This window comes from Nyctibius grandis, chromosome 3 (assembly GCF_013368605.1).
Source record: "Nyctibius grandis isolate bNycGra1 chromosome 3, bNycGra1.pri, whole genome shotgun sequence".
Classification (NCBI taxonomy): domain Eukaryota; kingdom Metazoa; phylum Chordata; class Aves; order Nyctibiiformes; family Nyctibiidae; genus Nyctibius; species Nyctibius grandis.
The window spans coordinates 94,585,908-94,604,663 of NC_090660.1; the positions used below are offsets into that span (position 1 = coordinate 94,585,908).

General features: G+C 35.9%; 1 protein-coding gene across 1 annotated transcript in view; it reads right to left on the reverse strand.

Moving 5' to 3' along the window:
- ZFPM2 (zinc finger protein, FOG family member 2) overlaps positions 1-12,820 on the reverse strand; it is a 265,736-nt gene extending 252,916 nt beyond the window's left edge. The window contains exons 1-2 of the mRNA XM_068397211.1: positions 12,814-12,820; positions 12,021-12,215 (exon numbers count right to left, since the gene is read on the reverse strand). Of these exons, the coding sequence (XP_068253312.1) occupies positions 12,021-12,215; positions 12,814-12,820 (202 nt within the window). The remainder of the gene's footprint in view (positions 1-12,020; positions 12,216-12,813) is intronic.
- Positions 12,821-18,756: the final 5,936 nt, after the last annotated feature.

Sequence of the window (18,756 nt, forward strand, 5' to 3'; positions counted from 1 at the left end):
TTTTCCAGTCTCAATAAGACTATTTTTTTACATTTATTTTAAAACTGATTATATTTTTCTTCCATTTACAGCTGTAAACATTTAATTGGATCCAGGACATTTTTCTTTTTTCTTCCAAGTCATATCAAGTGCTTTTTGCTTTATACGTACTACTCACTTTGCTACTAACCTGTTGACTCCTTTCTAATCCCATTGTTTTGATTTTTCTCACGCTTATTTCTTCACTTGCTGCTCAATTATATTTTATATTTAAGTTAAAGGAGAAATCTATAATATCATATAGTATGTTTACTCATGAGTCAATTAAGCCTCCTGGACTTTCAGCTATTTATTTCTATATTTGGTATTAAAGCTAAACTTTGGGCAGAATTCATCTCCTCTAACCTTAGACGTCTGAAAGTTAAGTGAGTCCAGACTAATTATGTAGGCGCTCCTATAGACAGGGAAGAGAGAAACCTCCACAGTGACTCATCCTATTCGAGGATGCCTGAGATATGAGACCCCTCTTCATGTCTGAGATAGTTGAAATGAATCATCCTCTGAAACACACAGCTTAGAGTAGGAACCTATCTTTAGCCAGCTAAAGTTAGGTGAAACAAATCTCTGCCTTACATTGAAGTGCTGAATACACAAAATACTGCTTAACTAAGAGGAAAAAAAAAGTCTTATTCAAACAACTTCAGTACTGTAATATGAATAGAATTTTCATCTTGACCTTGCTATTTCTTACCAGCATTAACTGTTTCTGTTGCTCTTCAAAAACAGCGCAAAGTTTTTTAATGTGGTTTTTAATATCCTAGTGTTTATCCAATAGATGCAACTGAACACACTAAAACACTGTAATTCAAGGTGGTACAGTTGGTCAGGGAATCTGAATACTCTAAAGAGACATATTACCAGAAACATGACAGTGAGAAGTCTAACATCTCTGACAACACCGACAAGTAGGAAGAGAGACTTGAATATTAACAATTAATTTCACTTTAAACTTTTTAACAAATTTAAGACTTCCCAATTGTACTTAATCAGCTTGTACCACAAGTAGTTACGATATTTTAAAGAAGCACATGGGTTAGCAGTTCTACTCAACCCTGCTGTTTTAATCCCTGTTGGTCCTATCAATATTAGGCTCTTAAAGAAAGTCTCATACAATATAACTATTGAACTTTCTTGACTAGGAATGTTATAGCAGCTGTTAGTCACTCTATAACGTACTTTGCAATCAGCTAAATCAACAAAGTATTTTTAACAATGAACAGTTCAGAACTGACAGATCTACTTTCTTGTTCACAACTGCTTATCACAGCATAGACATCATATATGTTTGCCAGGTGCTTCCTATAGTTAGGATACCTTCACAGAAGCCACTCACAAAAGATAAGGTCATAAAAGAGATTAAAAATGTGCAAGCTTCATACATTCATGGTTTTATCATCAGACAAAATAGCTTTGGGTGAAGGTCTGTACCAATCACAAACAGTACACAGCAACTTATATTATAGTGAGAGAACATTAAAAGTTTGAAATTCAGTTTGTGCTCATTCTTCCTGGTAGCATAAACGTAAACTTAAACTGTTAACATTCTAATACAGCTGTTCAGAGTGAAACATCACTTCTCAATTATAAAAAATCAATTCAGAAATAAATTATTATGAAGCCTGTAACATTCTGCACTGCCAAAAGAGAAAACTGACATGATGCAGAGGCTTGGGGAGTCACTCACTGCAGACTTTAACTCAGCAAGGTACATAACCTTATGCACATTAACAGGCCAGTGTAACTGGTCATGAAGGGGCAGGATTTCTTAGGGACATGGGGGAAGGGGCCCTTTTCTTCTTTCTGCCACAACCTACAGTAGCAATAATTTCAGATCCAACCAAAGAAGGATTCTGAGGCTGTACATATGAATTAGATGCCAGAGCCTCAGAAACTATAAATTAGCATACAACAATTATCCTTTGAAATTTGCTTTATCACAGTGCCTAGGACCAGTAACGCAGTTTACACACACTGATAATCTTGCTCTTGAATCCTAACAAATACACTGTAAACCCAGAATCCTTTCCAGGAACCTCTCTTCAGAAACAACACTCATGTAACTTTGAAACAAACCATATACAACTTAAAATACAAATGCAATGTACTTAATTCATTTAATGTAACTTACTTTTTGGCAGCACGCAGTATAGTTAAGAATACCAATGACATCTAACAGGACTTAACTGTCCTTCTTGTGGATTAGCTCTTTTTAAAGGATTCTATGTATATATTTAACAAGCAGAAGTCTCTGATTTTAATGGCAATACAAGTTTTCAACAGATACTAAAACATTCCGGGAATAAAATACATGTAAATAATGCAAAAAATATCTTTAAGGTTTTGTATGGAAATAGAACTCAGAATAAAGACACTAAATAAATTACGAGTGATGTTTCCATACTTTGCCATATTCAGCATCTGGTGTGAGGACAAGGTGAACAACTACAGTGGCTACAGTGTCATGCAAATGGGTTTATTCTACAGGCTTTGCAAGAACAGAGACACACAGAGAGAGATCTGTTGCTATTATAGCAGACTCTGTTATCACTTCATCTGACATCTATCAGAAATAATTTCAGTGAAGCCCACCAAAGTCAACTGAGATAACCTACTCTACAAATACAGTAAGATTGAGCAAAATCTGGCCCTCAGATGATCAATTTGCTAACATACCTGAAAGAAACCAGCACTTGTACATGTTAATCCACTGCATTTTATTTCAGATTATATTAACCATCTCAATACTTTGTTTCTTTGCAAGCAATTACTGTTTTCTGTCATGCTGATTAACAATCATAATTTCTCCTGGCATAAATCTCATTTGAAATAACTGCATTTTTCTAGTTGCCCTAAGCACTCTTAAAATTATTTATCCAGCAAATGTCAGAAATAAGGCACTGTCTCTTACCCTAACTTTTAGGGAAGTTCTATGAATATCCATGTGTTAGTGTGTACCTACATGTGTGCAAGCTGTTAAACTCTTCAAAATAATGGTACAGAAACTATTCTGGTTCATATTAAAACCACCACTTTGTTTAACAAAATGACATCTTGACAAAATGACATTTCAGCACAGTGATCATGTCAAAAATCAGTGTCAATTATTTCTAACCATTTCAGCTATGGCACTTTTCTCCTGGGATAAGACACTGCTGTGCAGCAAGTTCATCTTGACTGAGTCTGGCCGCCTTCTTTCTCTAAATGTTTGGTAAGTTCTCATTATCGCACTACTTGCTTTTGAAGTCCTTTCAAGACAAAGATCACCCATTCGAACGTATTTCCTGCAGAACAGTGAAAGTGTTCCCTAAATTGTATTCCAGACTTCCCTTCTATTAATGAGTTTTAAATTTATCCTAGCTTTTAGGGAGCAACTCTTGTGGCACCAGTACTACAAATGAATATCATTCAGATATACTGGCTACCCAAAAGCTTCTATAGTTTTAAAGGAAAAAAAGAGAAAAGTCTTGTACGTTTTCAATCTTTCCTCATTAAAACTTCAAATACAAGAACTCTATTAGACATATTCAAGTACCAACCTGGGGTTCAAACCTACATAGCTCTAAGCACTTAATTAGAAAAGCAGCAGAAGCACATTTTTAAAGATGTTTAGATGCCTCAAACAGTGTTGCTTAGTATAATTTTCAAAAATTATGTCAATGGAAATTGGCAATCCATGAGATTCTAAAGCACACTGCAGCAGAACAGAGAGATAACTTCAGAGACACTCTAGCAAGTTTCAAACTCTAAGTCTGAAGATTCTTCTGCAAGTTCATATTTTGACTTAATTAAATGACAACTCTGTTCCTTCCTCACTGCAGAAATACTACATCTCTTACAATAATCCTTCATCAAACCAAGAAAATCTCACTTTATAATGTGCAGCTGAAATCATTATCATATATACATCCCATTTTCATGTGATTTCCACACACTGCTACATAACGAGTAGCAATATATACCTGTTCTTACAAAGTGAAATTTTAATTTACCTTATAAACAGTGTGATGCTTTTATTTGAAATAATCAACACTCCAGATGCTTCAATATCAAAAGCAGCCAACTCCCTATCACTGGGAGGTATGTTTCCACATACACGCTGTATTATACATGGTTTCAAAAACAATCTAGACTTCTATGAGTCATATCCAAGAAAAAGACTTAGCAGTCATAAATAAATGCAGCTTCTTCTCTTATCCACAATAATCTATCCAGCAATAATATTTGTCTTATCAATATTTATCCAATGATGTCATAAATGTGACATTTGCTTCATTTATTTTTTCTGATCCTTTAAGTGTTAAATTACTGCCAATATCCCCAATGCTGACTTATATAGTACACAGCATGTGAGCAAGTCTGCTTCTGTGGACCTGGGCTGACAACAAATTTTCAGGAAACGTCTCAGAACTCTTCAAAAGTATTCAGAATTTTTGGGTCAAGAACACCAAACTAGACAAAAAAAAAAGGCAAAATGGACCCTCATTATAAATAAAATTAGTAACAGATGTATAGTACACATGAACTAAGAACATGGTGAAATTTGTCATTTGTGCATTTCATATATTAAAGAAGATCACCTTTATTAATTTGCAATTCATATTCTGTCAAATTTGATCTCAGATTTAAGTCAATCCAAGTTCAAGTTTTGTGATTTTCTAGAAAGGGGACATTACACTACTTGTTGTAACCAAATAATCTCTTTCCTCATAGCTGTGACAGAATTCACAATTTCATTGTTCTTAAGGAAACCAAAATGTGCTGACTGAAAAGGCTGGAGTTGCTTTGATAAACTGCTTCAAGTTGAGTAAGCTGTTTAAGTGTTTCTCTCACTTCATAATTCTATATAGTTAAAATAATGTTCTCTATTTGGATCTATGTATTTACTTCTTGAAACACAGCTTGCTATTTTCTTTTTAAGATACAGTTTTCTGTTTGATGACCAATTATTTAATATCTTCATTAAAAGAAGGGTTTGCCTGTCTAACCTAGGTCAAATTTTTATCCCACTAAATTTTATGTTAATAGTGACATGGATTTCGGTTGGACTGAAAATATGGCTCAATAGGTTTACATATGGGTTAGCGGTAAATAAAAAAGACTATAGGATAGACAATCTCATACTTGTATTCTGGAAGCCCTTCTGTGCTCTCCAGTGAATAGTGAAAAAAATCACTCCAACCTTTTCAGTATCTCCTTTCTCTTCTAGCAAGAAAACAGGTGGTCCTCTAAGCTTCAGTAACGGGAAAAACTTAGAAAACACAAGAGGTAAAGCACAAGGCAAATGCTCATGTTCAGAAGAAAAAGGTCTCCTTTCATCCTGCCAGGATCCAATCTAATTCTGACTTAGCATCCTTCGAAGGTTATTATCAGAGAACCCCCTTCCTTTCTTTGTCCATATTCAGCATCTGACAAAAAAAGTATGGAAGATGCACAGGATTCAGTTTTTTCAGCTGAATGGGATACAGACAAACATATGGGAACCCTCACTCTGGGGAACACGAGAATCCGACACAGGTTCACAAACATGCACACAAGTCAGTAAGAGGTAACTTTTGTGGTTTAGGAAGGAGTAACACTGTGAGTTCTTATGCAGATTCCTGTTATCCTAGGAGATGAAAATACATCATCACACATACATGCCCTCTCCTGTCTCTGCTTAGCAAAAAGAATTAATGTGTCCTTCATTTACTTGGAAAAGATACATAAAGAAAATGTAATGAATTAAAATAAACTAAAAAAAAATTAAAGGAATATGAGCTCCAGGAGAACAGAAGTATTGCCAGGGAAAGACAATGTCAGGCGCAAGGAGGGGGGGTGTCTGGTGCCAAGCAAAGCCGAGGGCTGTGCAGTCACCTCTATCAGTGCTCTATCAGTGTCTACACTCCAGCCAAATCCAGAGAAAACAAGGAGTCAAAGATTCAGGTCAATAAGCTTATAGGCGATTTGCACAAACAGCTCCTCCAGCAAGGTAAAAAACAAAGTCATATTGGCTTTTCTTTTTTATTCCTTCTCTTTGAACTCCCTGGTCCAAACACACCCTGAAAATGTCAGTGTTATATGCAAGAATTTAAAGAGCTGAGCTTCTTAATCCCGTTAAGAAATAAGAACAAAGTTGGCTGTAAAGATCTCCTTATTGAGCTCAAAGTGATTATGGTATAGCTGCATTACGCTGATCCTTCTTCCACTTGCTATAGCATATTTGTCATGAAATCCATTACTGAAAAGGAAAGAAACATTATTGATTAAAAGGTTTCTGGTTAAAAAGAAAAAGTAAAGAAAAAAAGGCATTAATCTACTTTTTGATCCAGAAACAGAAAATAGCAAGCACGCTGTTTGTTAGTGATTACATGCCTAACATGAAACAAGAGAAGAATATTTACACCGATGCACACAGGTATACACACACACAAAGTCATACTCTAGAGGAAAAAGGGACACACAGAAATCATTTTCAGGGTGTTAAGAGTTTGGCTGGTATTATAGATGGTAGCATGATAGCTTGCACATGAAATATGAAGAGAAAGATTAATGCACAGAAGAACTTAGCTTTATATATGCTTTTTCTTATATGGAGAATCACACTGCAGCTGTTTCCCTGAATCTCAAGCCTGGCTGCACAATCAGGTCACATGGTTTAACATAAAAAATTCCAGTCCTAAGCTGGTCTGGCAGGCTACTGACAAAATGCTGTACGAGCAGAAAACCTGGATCAGGTTCTGAGCTCATCCCCTCCTGCCCAAGCAGAATATGAGAATATAGCAGCAAGTATACACTCAGTATGCAGAAGCCCATCTATTCCCCAAGTTCTCTTCTTGCTGACTGAGAACTGCATATGAGTTTCAGACAGCACTGGATTCCCCTCACAGTCCTCTTCCCCCACAAATAAAGATAATCAATGTATCAGGAACTGCAATTACGCATCAACACTCTGATTTCCTATGGGCATACCTGACTTTATGCTATAGATCCTAAAAGCATTGCATCATGGAACAATCAGTCTTCACCCCACATTATGTATCCCCCGTATCTTCCTATGTCACCAACTGAAGCACAGTTAACAGAGGGAAACAGAAGCTATTTGCTCTCCGATTTGCCACAAGTAGTGTTAAGGCCACTGAATCTCCTTCCACTGAGGGCTGGTGCCAATACTGCCTTGTGATGGAGTAACTATGCGAAAGCTACAACATGAGGAACGATCACAATAGCCATGCTACAAGCAAAGAACTGGAGAATTCAACAAAATTGTCCTGGTGAGCATGGCAGCAAAATACGGTTATGTCTTCTTTCTCTAATTATCAGATATATACATTCCTCCATTTGCCTCTTTCTTCTGGAAACAGTCCACATTTTCTCTCTTGATTATAGTCCTTCCTCCATATTCTTCTCTTACCTCTTCCCTTCTCGCAACACAGCTACTCAACTATCTACTAATCTCAAGTGATCTCTCTCATTGCTCAAGATAACTTTTCTTTTGAAAGTTGAACACTTCTGCTAAGAAGGTCACAAGGAACTGTAATTTCTTTAGCCAGCTCCCACCCTTATGAAGTAAATAAGGCTCCTACTCTCCTTGCTGTTTACAGAGAGGAAGAGGTGTCACCTCCATAGGAGTATGGCAAACTTTCTAAGTAACAGAGGAGAATATTTTTTTTATTTTTCATGAGGGTATCTAAGCAGGATGATAGCAATCAGAGACTAAAAAGCCAATGATAAACTGCTTCACAGGCCAGATGAACTTGATTTAGTACTTTGCTTTTCATCCCATCACCTCCAACTTCTTGGCTTCTGTATTATTCTGTTGTTTGCACCCCCTTCTTGTATCTGCTCTCCTGCCTTTATTAGCCCCATCATGCCTCCAGCTCACTTCTCCTCTTGTCTCTGTTAGCATCACCTCATTTTCTTACTCCTACCCATAAAAGACAAAAGTTAATCTGTATGTACTATCTCCCAGCTTCCACAGTAGGCTTTCAGCCATCTAGTCTATCACTCATTTGCATGGGAGACAGGCTACTTTCTCCTTATTCAGAATATAGTAGAAGAAATATTGGCACTTATGTAATAAATCTTCTAGATCCGAATTTAATCTGAATTAATCTGATGATACAGACTCTGATTCCAGATACCCACTATCTGGACATTGAAAAATATCTTCATCTATGAAGGTTCCAGGCTAATACAGGCTTTGTGTGGACAGCATCATCAGACACCCTTTTTATCTGCAGTGTGGAAATTTGTAGTAACTAAGCATAAACAGCAATTTTCAAGACCACAAACTGACATAATGCAATGCATTATCACCAAGGCTACCTCCTACCAAATTTTGTGTTTCTACTCCAAACACTAAGACCAGTGTAGCTTTGTAGTGGAAGAACACCATGATTGTGCTATTATTATTGCTGTTCCCAAAATATTCCCTCTACCCTAATCTCATTGTCAAAACTGCAAACAAATCAAACTTCTGCCATCTATTCTGAGGCTCTTCTAAAATATTCATTCTTGGATGGGAAACTTCATCCAAAAGGTTAAAAATTCACAGTTGCAAGTTTAAAGATATCCCTGATAAACAGTAGGTTGCTGATTTCCATTTTGGCTTTTAATATTTACATGCTTAAACACTGTTTTCTTCTTCACATTTGAGTGTAAATGAAAACTACATAGGAATAATTATTCACATGTAGCAAAGCTAAACGTGGTTTTGTGGTGGTGCAAAAGTGTGTGGGGAGGTGGAATTTTCCAGATTTTTTTATTGTAAAAGCCATTAATAAGCAAAAGGAGAAGGAAAAATAATAGCCAAAAGTCATAATTTTGAAAACAGAGAAGTTGTAAAATGACATGTAGCTCAATCAATGTGATTAATTTGCTTCACACTTTGCAGAGGCTTTTGCCTTTGCCTTCTAATTCTGGCAACTATTCTGCTGAATCAATCTCACAAATCCAAATTAATAAGGTGGGAATGACAAGTATGGCTTTATAAAGGTTAGCTGTTTGCAATTTAGACAATAAGAGACTGTTCTCTGCTTATAATATGATCAAGTATTATTAGACAGGAAAATCTCTTCAGTTAAAAAGCCGGAGTTATCAAGTTGTGAAACTTTACGCCCTCTACTTCAATTCATTTGAACTGATTGTGAGTTCAGTACATTTTTTCCCTCAGTGCATAGTTTGGATAGTTGAAAGCCTCTGGTTTTAGGTGATGCTTGGATTTTCATAGCTGGGGAAGTACAAAAAACATACCATGGGTGAAGCCTCACGAACACCTCCTCCCCAACAGTTGTGTCATTTGTTGCCCATGTCTCTTGATTCCTGCAGGAAGCCCCACTACTCATTTGCCCTCTTGTTCTGGGTCATCTAGGAAGAAACCCCGGGGGAGGGAAATGGGGAGCCAGGACAGATGAATATTTATATCCAATAAAACCCCTTACTTTCTGGAACCTTTAATGGTCCATGCTAGCAAGAGGAGAATGCAGAGATAGCATAAAGGATTCCCATGCCAATTCTGATATTTTCTGGAAAAACTGTCACATGAGAAAACACAGATCTACACTTATTTTTCCCTCCTTTGAAGATATCTGTGGTTTACAGGCTGCCAATACTGTCAAAGAGCAAAACAAAAATGAGAAAGTCAGGCCCTTGAAACAGAAATTAGAATGCATCTATTTGCTCTCTAACCTATTTGGCACATATCTCATTTTCAAGATTTTATTCATGATGTTAAAGGAAAAATATTTTTAGGAAAAAAAAAAGCTTATTTCTCATACCATCTTTTAATTTCAATACAGAAGCACTAAAAAAAAAAGTTATGAATGATTAACAGATTCATGACAAAAATCATGAGAATGTGTCTCACTTTTAGTATTTACTATATTATACAGTCACAAACCCTTCCACTAAGAAAACAGTACAAAATAAATTTATTTGCTTTCCAGATTACTTTTGTCTTCTTGGGTTTTGTCCTCAGAAAAACATACATGGCGTCATGCTAACAACACTTAAGATGTGACACTGAAGAAGCAGGACATTCAACAGAAGTTGAGACATTATTAAAAAACAATTCATTTCTAGTCTCCCACTCCAACCTTTTCCAGGGATATTCTCAACTTAGTTCAAAGCGGGACTTTCTGTCACACTGCCTCAGCTCGAAGTAGATTAGGGGTTTTATGTACCCCTTCATCCTCAGAAATTTCCTTTTCAACTTTTCTTCTGCAGCAGTTGCAGTGGATAGGTTTAAGATTCTTTTATAACTACAACACACTTGGAAAAAGAACTGTCGGGGAGTCAAAAAGTATTCAGCTTGAAGAATTAGAAGTCCTTAATAAAACATATGATAATCAAGATTCAGATTTAAATGTATTTCCGTTTAATTCCTGATCTTGTTTAATGCAATGGCCTGGATTCAGTGCTTTCCCTGAAAGATATGTTCATTCAAGGGAAGTGTCAAGATAACTTGAAATTCAGCATGAATTTGCAATATTGATTATTATGAACAAACAAACAAAAAATCATATATTTTCCTGAATTTCACCCAAAACAGCAGTATTTTCACTGGTGGGCCCTGGAAACACAGCAAGCACTGCAGAGAAATAACTAAATCAAACATATGAACTGGTAGTGGTGTACAGTCTTCCACTGCTGACAGAAGGAACTCAAGAGATGTCAGTATAACAATTATGCAAACAGTGGTTTAAATAATTATTTAGTAATGCCAGTAACAGGAACAGTACTTTTCTTCAGCTAAAGAAAATGGTGTCTGAGAGGCATGTGAACAAGTGAATGCACAGTAATTGTAGTATTTGTTTACAGCACAGTTATAATAGCACTTAACTCCCCCTGTTTGTAAAGCATTTCCATTCATAATCTGGTCTCTCTTACTTCACAGTAAGATTTGCAGCGCTAAACTCTAAACTATTGACTAGACTGTTTTGATCTCTTCAGATGGCTTACAAAGTATCAAGAACCTGTGGCGCAAAAAGTAAATTATTTTTTCAGAAGTTTATAAGCTACATAGAGGACATGTAAAATATACATTTTCATGCTTTCCCCACTGATGACTTCAGACTGTAGGAAAGACTAACATTCTGCAGTCATAACATTTGACTATTCAAACGGATTTATTCTACTTTGTCCAAGACAGATGAAAATACAAAAACAGGAGCATATCAAGCTATCACGAGAAAATGAATGTCAGTATCTGGGAAAGAACAGAAAGATAGAGAAATCATCGATATCCAAATGCCTGAGGGGGTTATGGACTAACAGAAGAACATCAGCACAACAATTCCAGCTATTTGATAGGCATCCTTACCTGTAGAAGACAAACAATGAAGCAATCAAGTGGAAATCTGGCAGGAAGAAGGTTAAATCAAATGTTCTACGTAACAGTACAGTGTGCTTTTTCTGTCAGCTGAATGGGAAACAGCACAACCTTCAGACTAAATACTGGGTAGGAATAAGTTGGTGTGGCTTATGCTAAAATACCTCTATATTCAATAATTTGCAAGTAACAAATGCATTAAAAAGGTATCATCAACTTTAAAAGTTATCCTCTCACAAATCACTAGTTTTCTACCATGCATAATAAGTTCTATAATAAGCTCTATTTTAATCCTAGAATCTACAGACACAATCTGTTTTTCTAGCAATGTTTCCTAGGCAAAGAAGCAATGAACAGACATGTTGCATTGCTAGCTTCGGATCTGATAATAATTGACTTCTGAGGCCTGTTCTCTACGCTTAAATACGTAGAAAATAACATTCTTGGAGGAAAACATTAAAGGCAAGACAATTCACCGCCCTGAAAAGTACATCTTCCAACACCTTTAAATATTTACCCCTCGCCAGAGTTAACTCCACAATTCACTCATTTTCCTGTTTTTAAGGTACTATATTAACAGGACTTTTTGTACATTTTAAACCAAAAAAATCTTTTTGACCAGTTGGACACTGTTTGGCCAGTATTCCCTCAAGAGGTGGGCTACAATGATTACCTTTATTACAAAAGTATTCCACTTCTTCACAGCTCAGATTTTCAGGCTCAAATTCTGCAGAAAAGCTTTCCTCCAATGGAAAGTCTTCTTTTGAGATAGTATCATTTTCCTCAGACAGGCACTCTTCTTCTTCATCCTCAATGGCATCCTCAAGGGGCCCTTTAAAAAGAATCAGCAACACTGTGGCAAAACCATCTAACAGGACAATGTGAAATAAAACCTTAGTGAACTTATAACTGGAGGTCTTTAGCAAGTTTTTCCTTCCACAGCTTCCATTGCATTTATTAGAATTGGACAAATAACATTCCATGGAAACTGAAACTGAAAGTGACTGTTTTCCTGATGACTTCAAATCAGAATATGCAAAGTGTTATTAATAATATGTATTAATAATACTTGCACGTTTTTTTTTCATTATTCATTGGGCTCTAGCGTTAAACACAGTTAGTTTTAACAATGGAAATCAAAGCTCTATTTGTAAGACCATGTAAACAGTGAAGAGCCTTCTCTTGTTTGTTAGACATTGGTTTTTGATGCAGAATTACAGTACTTAATAGGTGCCCTTTACAGGCTTCATTTCTCGAGTTAACGGTACTGACAACAGTGAATTACTTCAAAAGTACTGGCAGTATAAACTTCAGTTTATTCTGTTATTTTGCTTCAGCCAGCACGTGATGGTGTTTAAAAAGAGTTTCATATTATCCTTGATCATTCATTTGCTAGACCCTTTAATACACTCCCAGTCAACGGACGGGACTTGGACAGACTATCACTTCATTTCACAGAGGCCAACCATCCATCATGGTAAACTACTAGCCAAGGGCTACAGAAACATAAGCCAGTTACAGAAGCAGGGCATGAGTCTGAATTTGAAATGGCAGCCTGAGGTCTTTGAGTCTTCTTCTAGTTACCTAGACATACTATTGCTACAGATCCTCTTGCAGAGCCAGTGCCTGACAGATCTATAATACATAACACCCAGATTACCAACTGGAATGTACTCAGAAATTAAAATTTCTTCTTTCTTATATACACACTCTTCACAATCATCAGTTAACAGTAACTATTTGCTAAAGATGTCTCCTGTGAAGGTGTAGAATTTTACCCAAGATTTAAATAGAGATTTGAAATAACCGAACATACTTTAACTAAGATTTTATTAAATGTCAGTATGTTGCAAAATCCATCTTAAGGCTGGATTGCACAAGAGAGATTTCATTATACATGGTTGAGGCTTGAAAAAAAATACATATTTCACTCTCCAATGAAAGCACAGCCTCATTTATAATTGACTGAGTATTTCTTCCTTGAAATGAAAGCCAGCTAGCTAATGAAAAAAAATGTAATTTGTATTTATATGATAGTTTTCCAGTATTAAATACACTATTCCTATATAATCTATCATGCTGAGATACAATGCATAAATGATTCTGTTGCATTCAATGAAAAGGAAGGGATAAATTTTTAAAAGAAATAAAATATTGACTACACTCTAATTTTATGTAATTTATTATGAACCAGCGACTACCTACATTTATTAAAACAGCAAAATTCATTTTAGGCCAGGTTGTGTAATTCTTGCTTCAGAGGAATATGATGGTTACTTTTTATTGAAATTGATTGAGATTCCCAGCTGGGATTCCATAAATTAATATAAGGTTACTATCTTTAATGGAAATACGACTATTTGTGCCAGCTGAGAATCTGACCAAATGAATCCACTTTTGCGGACACATACTCACCAACACCAGCTGTCATTCAACAATATATCACCTAAAATAAGGGGCTATTATTATGGCTGAAGAAATAAAGATTCTCACTATCAAAGTATCCATTACTGTTAATTGCACTTTCTAGCTATGCTGGGAAAAAAATCCAGCAACTGCGTATGCACAGGGAATGAAAAGTGGATATCACACTGTAAGGTACGGAGAACAAAGCACTAGCACACACTGGAGCAGTGCACTGCAGCTAAATATGGGCAGTTTGGGCACCTTACATGTGTCCAGTTTTATGGCAGAAATGAAAGCACAAGCTGTTCTGAACAAATTATCAAAAAATACCTTTCAGATTGCGTAATATTATTAGTATGTGACATTGTCTGTAGAGCCATTTATTCATGTGTACTCCTGGTAACATCTGGATAAAGAAACTAGGAAGGAAAAACAGAATGAAACAAAAAACATGCCTTTTTAGGGAAATGTAAACTTCTGCCATGTATAAAGATGGATAAATGCCATGTTTTGTATCATTTCAAATGCAGCCATACACCTTCAATAAATTTCCCAAATATTTTAAATTTGGGGGAAAAATCTAAACTTCAGCCAGCATTTCAGTGAAAGTCGATCTCCTGATGAATGACTGGCTCTTTGTCATTTGACTTTTTCAATAAGTGTCTTGCAAAATACAGCAAAAACAATATACCTGCAAGTAATCCAATTGGTATGTGTCCATGACATTTAGGTCTGTTTCTTGTTGTTAGAACTGGTTTGTTTGATGAGGTCACCAGTATGTAATCAGCAAGCTAATAATCACTGTACGTTAATTAAGAAAAGAACAGAAGTGCAGTTGGTACGCTTTCATTTGCAGAAGTCATGGAAACACACACCTTGTAATTTCCATTGACACTGTTTCCAAGAAGGTAGAAGCAAAACAACATATGCACCAGCTCCACAGCGCAGGATCAAACCCCTGTCATTTTGTGGGTTGGGACTTTATTTTTTAAACAAATCTCGGACTAAAAAAAATTCTTGACAAATGCTTCCAATAGATACAACCTACTTATGAACAGGTATGTAATATTTCCTAAAGTTACATGTCCAAGAGTTTGAAAACATAGATGTAGATGCTGTCACATCCACACGAGATCAGAGGTATGCATGCATCTACATTGGGTTTTGCTTTGCGTACGCCAACCCACGTATAAAAACCAGTGATGTTTATCCAGTTGCATGTGGCAGGCATCAGAGCTTTATGTAACATTTCACCTCAGGGGATGACACTGGGCGCTGCACTCCAAAAAATTACTTTTGCTGAAATTGAGGAATCAGTGCAAAAATATTTCTCTAGGTTTCAGGCTGCTGCTGCCTTGTCTAATTCACGCATCTAAAACTCGATCCTTGGGACAAATTCTGTCTTATTCATGTTAAGTCATCTTTTATTTTTTAAGTGTTCAAATACATTCATGCCCAGAGCTATAAAGTGATAACTTTAATTTAACTGATAACTTTAACTAAAGAGTAAGGCATTGTCTAACATGAGTAAAACCAGCCCACAAGAATAACAGCAAAATTAAGTATTTCTTGGTTGCTAGTTTCATGTGACCTGAAATATCAATGCCTGATTTCTGCGGCTATTTTTAATTATCATTCAAACATAGAGTGGGTTAGAGAAAACAGTAAAATCAAAAACTACTTACTACTAAGTATAAGCAGATTAAACTCTCTATTCTTGACTACTCCATCTAATTACTTGGACATAAATAGACAATGAATAAAAATAAATTTTCAGAATCTCACAATTAAGATTGTATGGAATTACATATTCTTGACTAAGGCAAACACATACACTGTAGGTTTATGTTTGCCTAATTTGGCCACGTGCTTCCAACAACCTCTTCCTGATATCAGTAAATCAAGTTAGCTAGAGAACTAAGAACTTATCTGGTTCAAAAACGTACAGGTCAGTTTTCAAAGTTTACTAGCTCCTCTATCTAGGGAATAACCTACGCTGCATCTACTCAACTTCTTCTCTGATTTAAAATACTTAAAAATACAGAGCCATATAGACAAAAATAAATAAGCCTTTAAAAATAAGATATATTACCTTCAACAGCCTTTAAAAATAAGATATATTACCTTCAACAGTCTGAATACAGCTTAATCAGTTACTTTAGTACTATACTTTACCTTCTGCATTTCTTTTAAATTTTTGATTCCATTTAATAGTATTACACTCATTACTTATACTGATCATGCTATTAAGCACCTATGGCACCTGTACTATGTCTGCTTTTATTTCAGCTGGGACAGGGTCAAGGTCCCATCCCAGTTCTGCTAAAAAATGCTTTTCAATAACTGCTGGTTAAGTGTGACATTACAACCAACAACTGCCATAATGACAAAGCAATGTAAATCCAAATAATTCCTACTACTGAAATTCATCTGTCACAGTGATCTGACAGTAAACAGCTCTAAGATATGATTTGACTCTTTTATTAAACAGTAAAATTTCAAACTGAAATGGTTTAAGAATTTAGCTGAATAGTTAATTTCAGAGAGATAGTACAGATGTTCGTCTTCTCATTTCAGCAATTCTTTTCCTATTAGCACTTTGTAAAAGAATGTGATGTAATCTAAGGAGAGGTGATTCTGAAACCTTCAGATTAGCTACATGATGAACAGTTAAGAATTCCCAAATGCACTAGGTAAAAACTTGATTTCTAATCTTAAATGGGGGTACTGAAGGCAAACGAAATCTCCATTACTTCAGTCTAGATTTTGCATGAAGCCCTGAAAAAACTATTATTTCCTTTATAAAACAAGCAAATGCTTGTCTTGTACACAACACGGGAGATTTTGAAGGGTTTGGTAGTTTACTTATTCACTTGGTACTTACTCTATTTCATGAATATTTATTGATACGACAAAAAATCTCAAATATTTTTTCAAATAACATAGATAAACAAGAGGCAGTAGAAAATAGTATAGTTAATGACAGCATCGAAGGAGTCAATGTGGCAGAAATCTGTATGGCTTAGTGGACACAATAGTCCACTTCAAAAAATCACCACATATAATTTGATACAAATAACAATATCTACTGAGGAGAGGCTGACGAGTGAGCTGCATGTGCCTTCATGGAGAAAATTACTTCTGATTGAGGCCACTTGGCAGCACAGTGTGGGGAAATCTGAACTGTGCTCCCTAATTTGTACCAGATCTAGACACTCAAGCACATATTTTTTAGCACTATTAATGTATTAAATGCTAAAAAAATAAAAGAATATTTCTCAAATAGTCATATGCTTCAATATAAATGCAAACATATAGATATAAGCACACAAAGATATCTAGCTAAGTGGCAATCTTTACACAATGAGTAACAGATGCTACCTCAACACTTGAAAGGATAGGCCACGTTTAGCAAAACAAAACCAACACTGTAAGAATTTCAATAACACAGAAAAGCATGAGAATGAACCACCAAAAAAGGGTTTATGTTCACTTAAAAGATACTTTTGCTACAACAAATGCTCCTCTGAACACAAATTTGAGCATTGGACCCCTTGAGCATGTTAGTCCTGATACAGCAATGCATGACTCCAGTTTTATGGTACTATAACCATAATGAAATAATTGAAATTCAGTAACATTAAACTGGGTAAGTTCTGTAATCATTTCTCACAGTCAAATTCATCAGACTTCTCCCTAAATAAATAAAATCACTTAAATGCACGCTCAAATTAAGCACATGCTTATATGCTTTCCCGCCCGGTGCTTTGCACTTAAAACGCATGTATCCTACAGTGGGAAAGTATCACTGAAATAATTATCTCATGAAAATGTTAAGTGGTTAGCTTCCTTCCAACCTACCAATACTGTCCTACATTCCCAGAGCAGCAACATAAATCAGTGCTCTTAAATTAAGAATGCTTCAGAAGGCCTACAATACTTGACAGTGAGTGGCTGAGGAGAGGTTAATGAGTATAATTAGTAGTAGCAGCATTAAATAATAACAGCTCCTATAAATGAGAGAGGCCTGAAATTCACTGGATCAACATCATACATTTTGCATATTCTGTGTGATCCAGCCAGTATTTCCTAGGAAAACATGCTGCCACACACAGGTTATCCTTAGCTTATGGTAAAACCTAGGTATGTGATGCTCTCTGATTACAAACAGGGGGAAAGCTTCAGGAAAATCAATCCATTTGTTTATTGTTTCAACAAGAACATTTTCTTCTAAATACAAATAATTACATAAGCAAACCAGCAGCCAAACACTTTATATTGATTCATATGTGGAAGACACATAGGGAAATTTTTTCCTAAAAATTCAGTCAGGAACATTAAAAATATAAAAGAGGGTTCAACTTATTTCTTTTTAAATATGGCAGCAGGGGTGAAAACACTACACGGTAGTTCAGAGATAGCTTCCTCCTGGGAAGATTTCTATACAAGACTTCTTAGCTACTTCTTCAGCCTTTCAGTTAACTCAAAGGAGCAGTTGTTTCCACCCACTACACTTTTAGAGCAGCCTAGAGACAAACTTAGCAGTGATCTGAACAACCCCGAGAGAAACAATCCAGCTTCTCCTTCTTTTGGGGAAGAAATTTTTAAAAGACACTACCAAAAATATACTCCCAAGTTCCTTACTGGGAAGCTGGTTTTCTCTTGGGTTTTGTAGAATTTTTTTTAAGTGTCCAGGCTCAAATACGTCAGACCCTATATGTTCAACCAGTGTGGAGACACAGACTGATAAAATAGGAGAGATGAATATATGCTGTAGCAATCAGAATATATTTTCAGTTTCTATCGAGCACTAGGACTGCCAGATATTGTTCAATCCCCGAGACATTCAACATTCCCCTGAGAAGGAGAACCTCCAATTAGAGGTATCTACATGAATCACAGAAATGAAAGTACCCAAGTCTGCAGCTAACATCACAGATGTTAATAAAGGAAAATAGTAATAAAAGTTTTCTTACTGAACTAGTTGCTCCCTCCACCCCAAC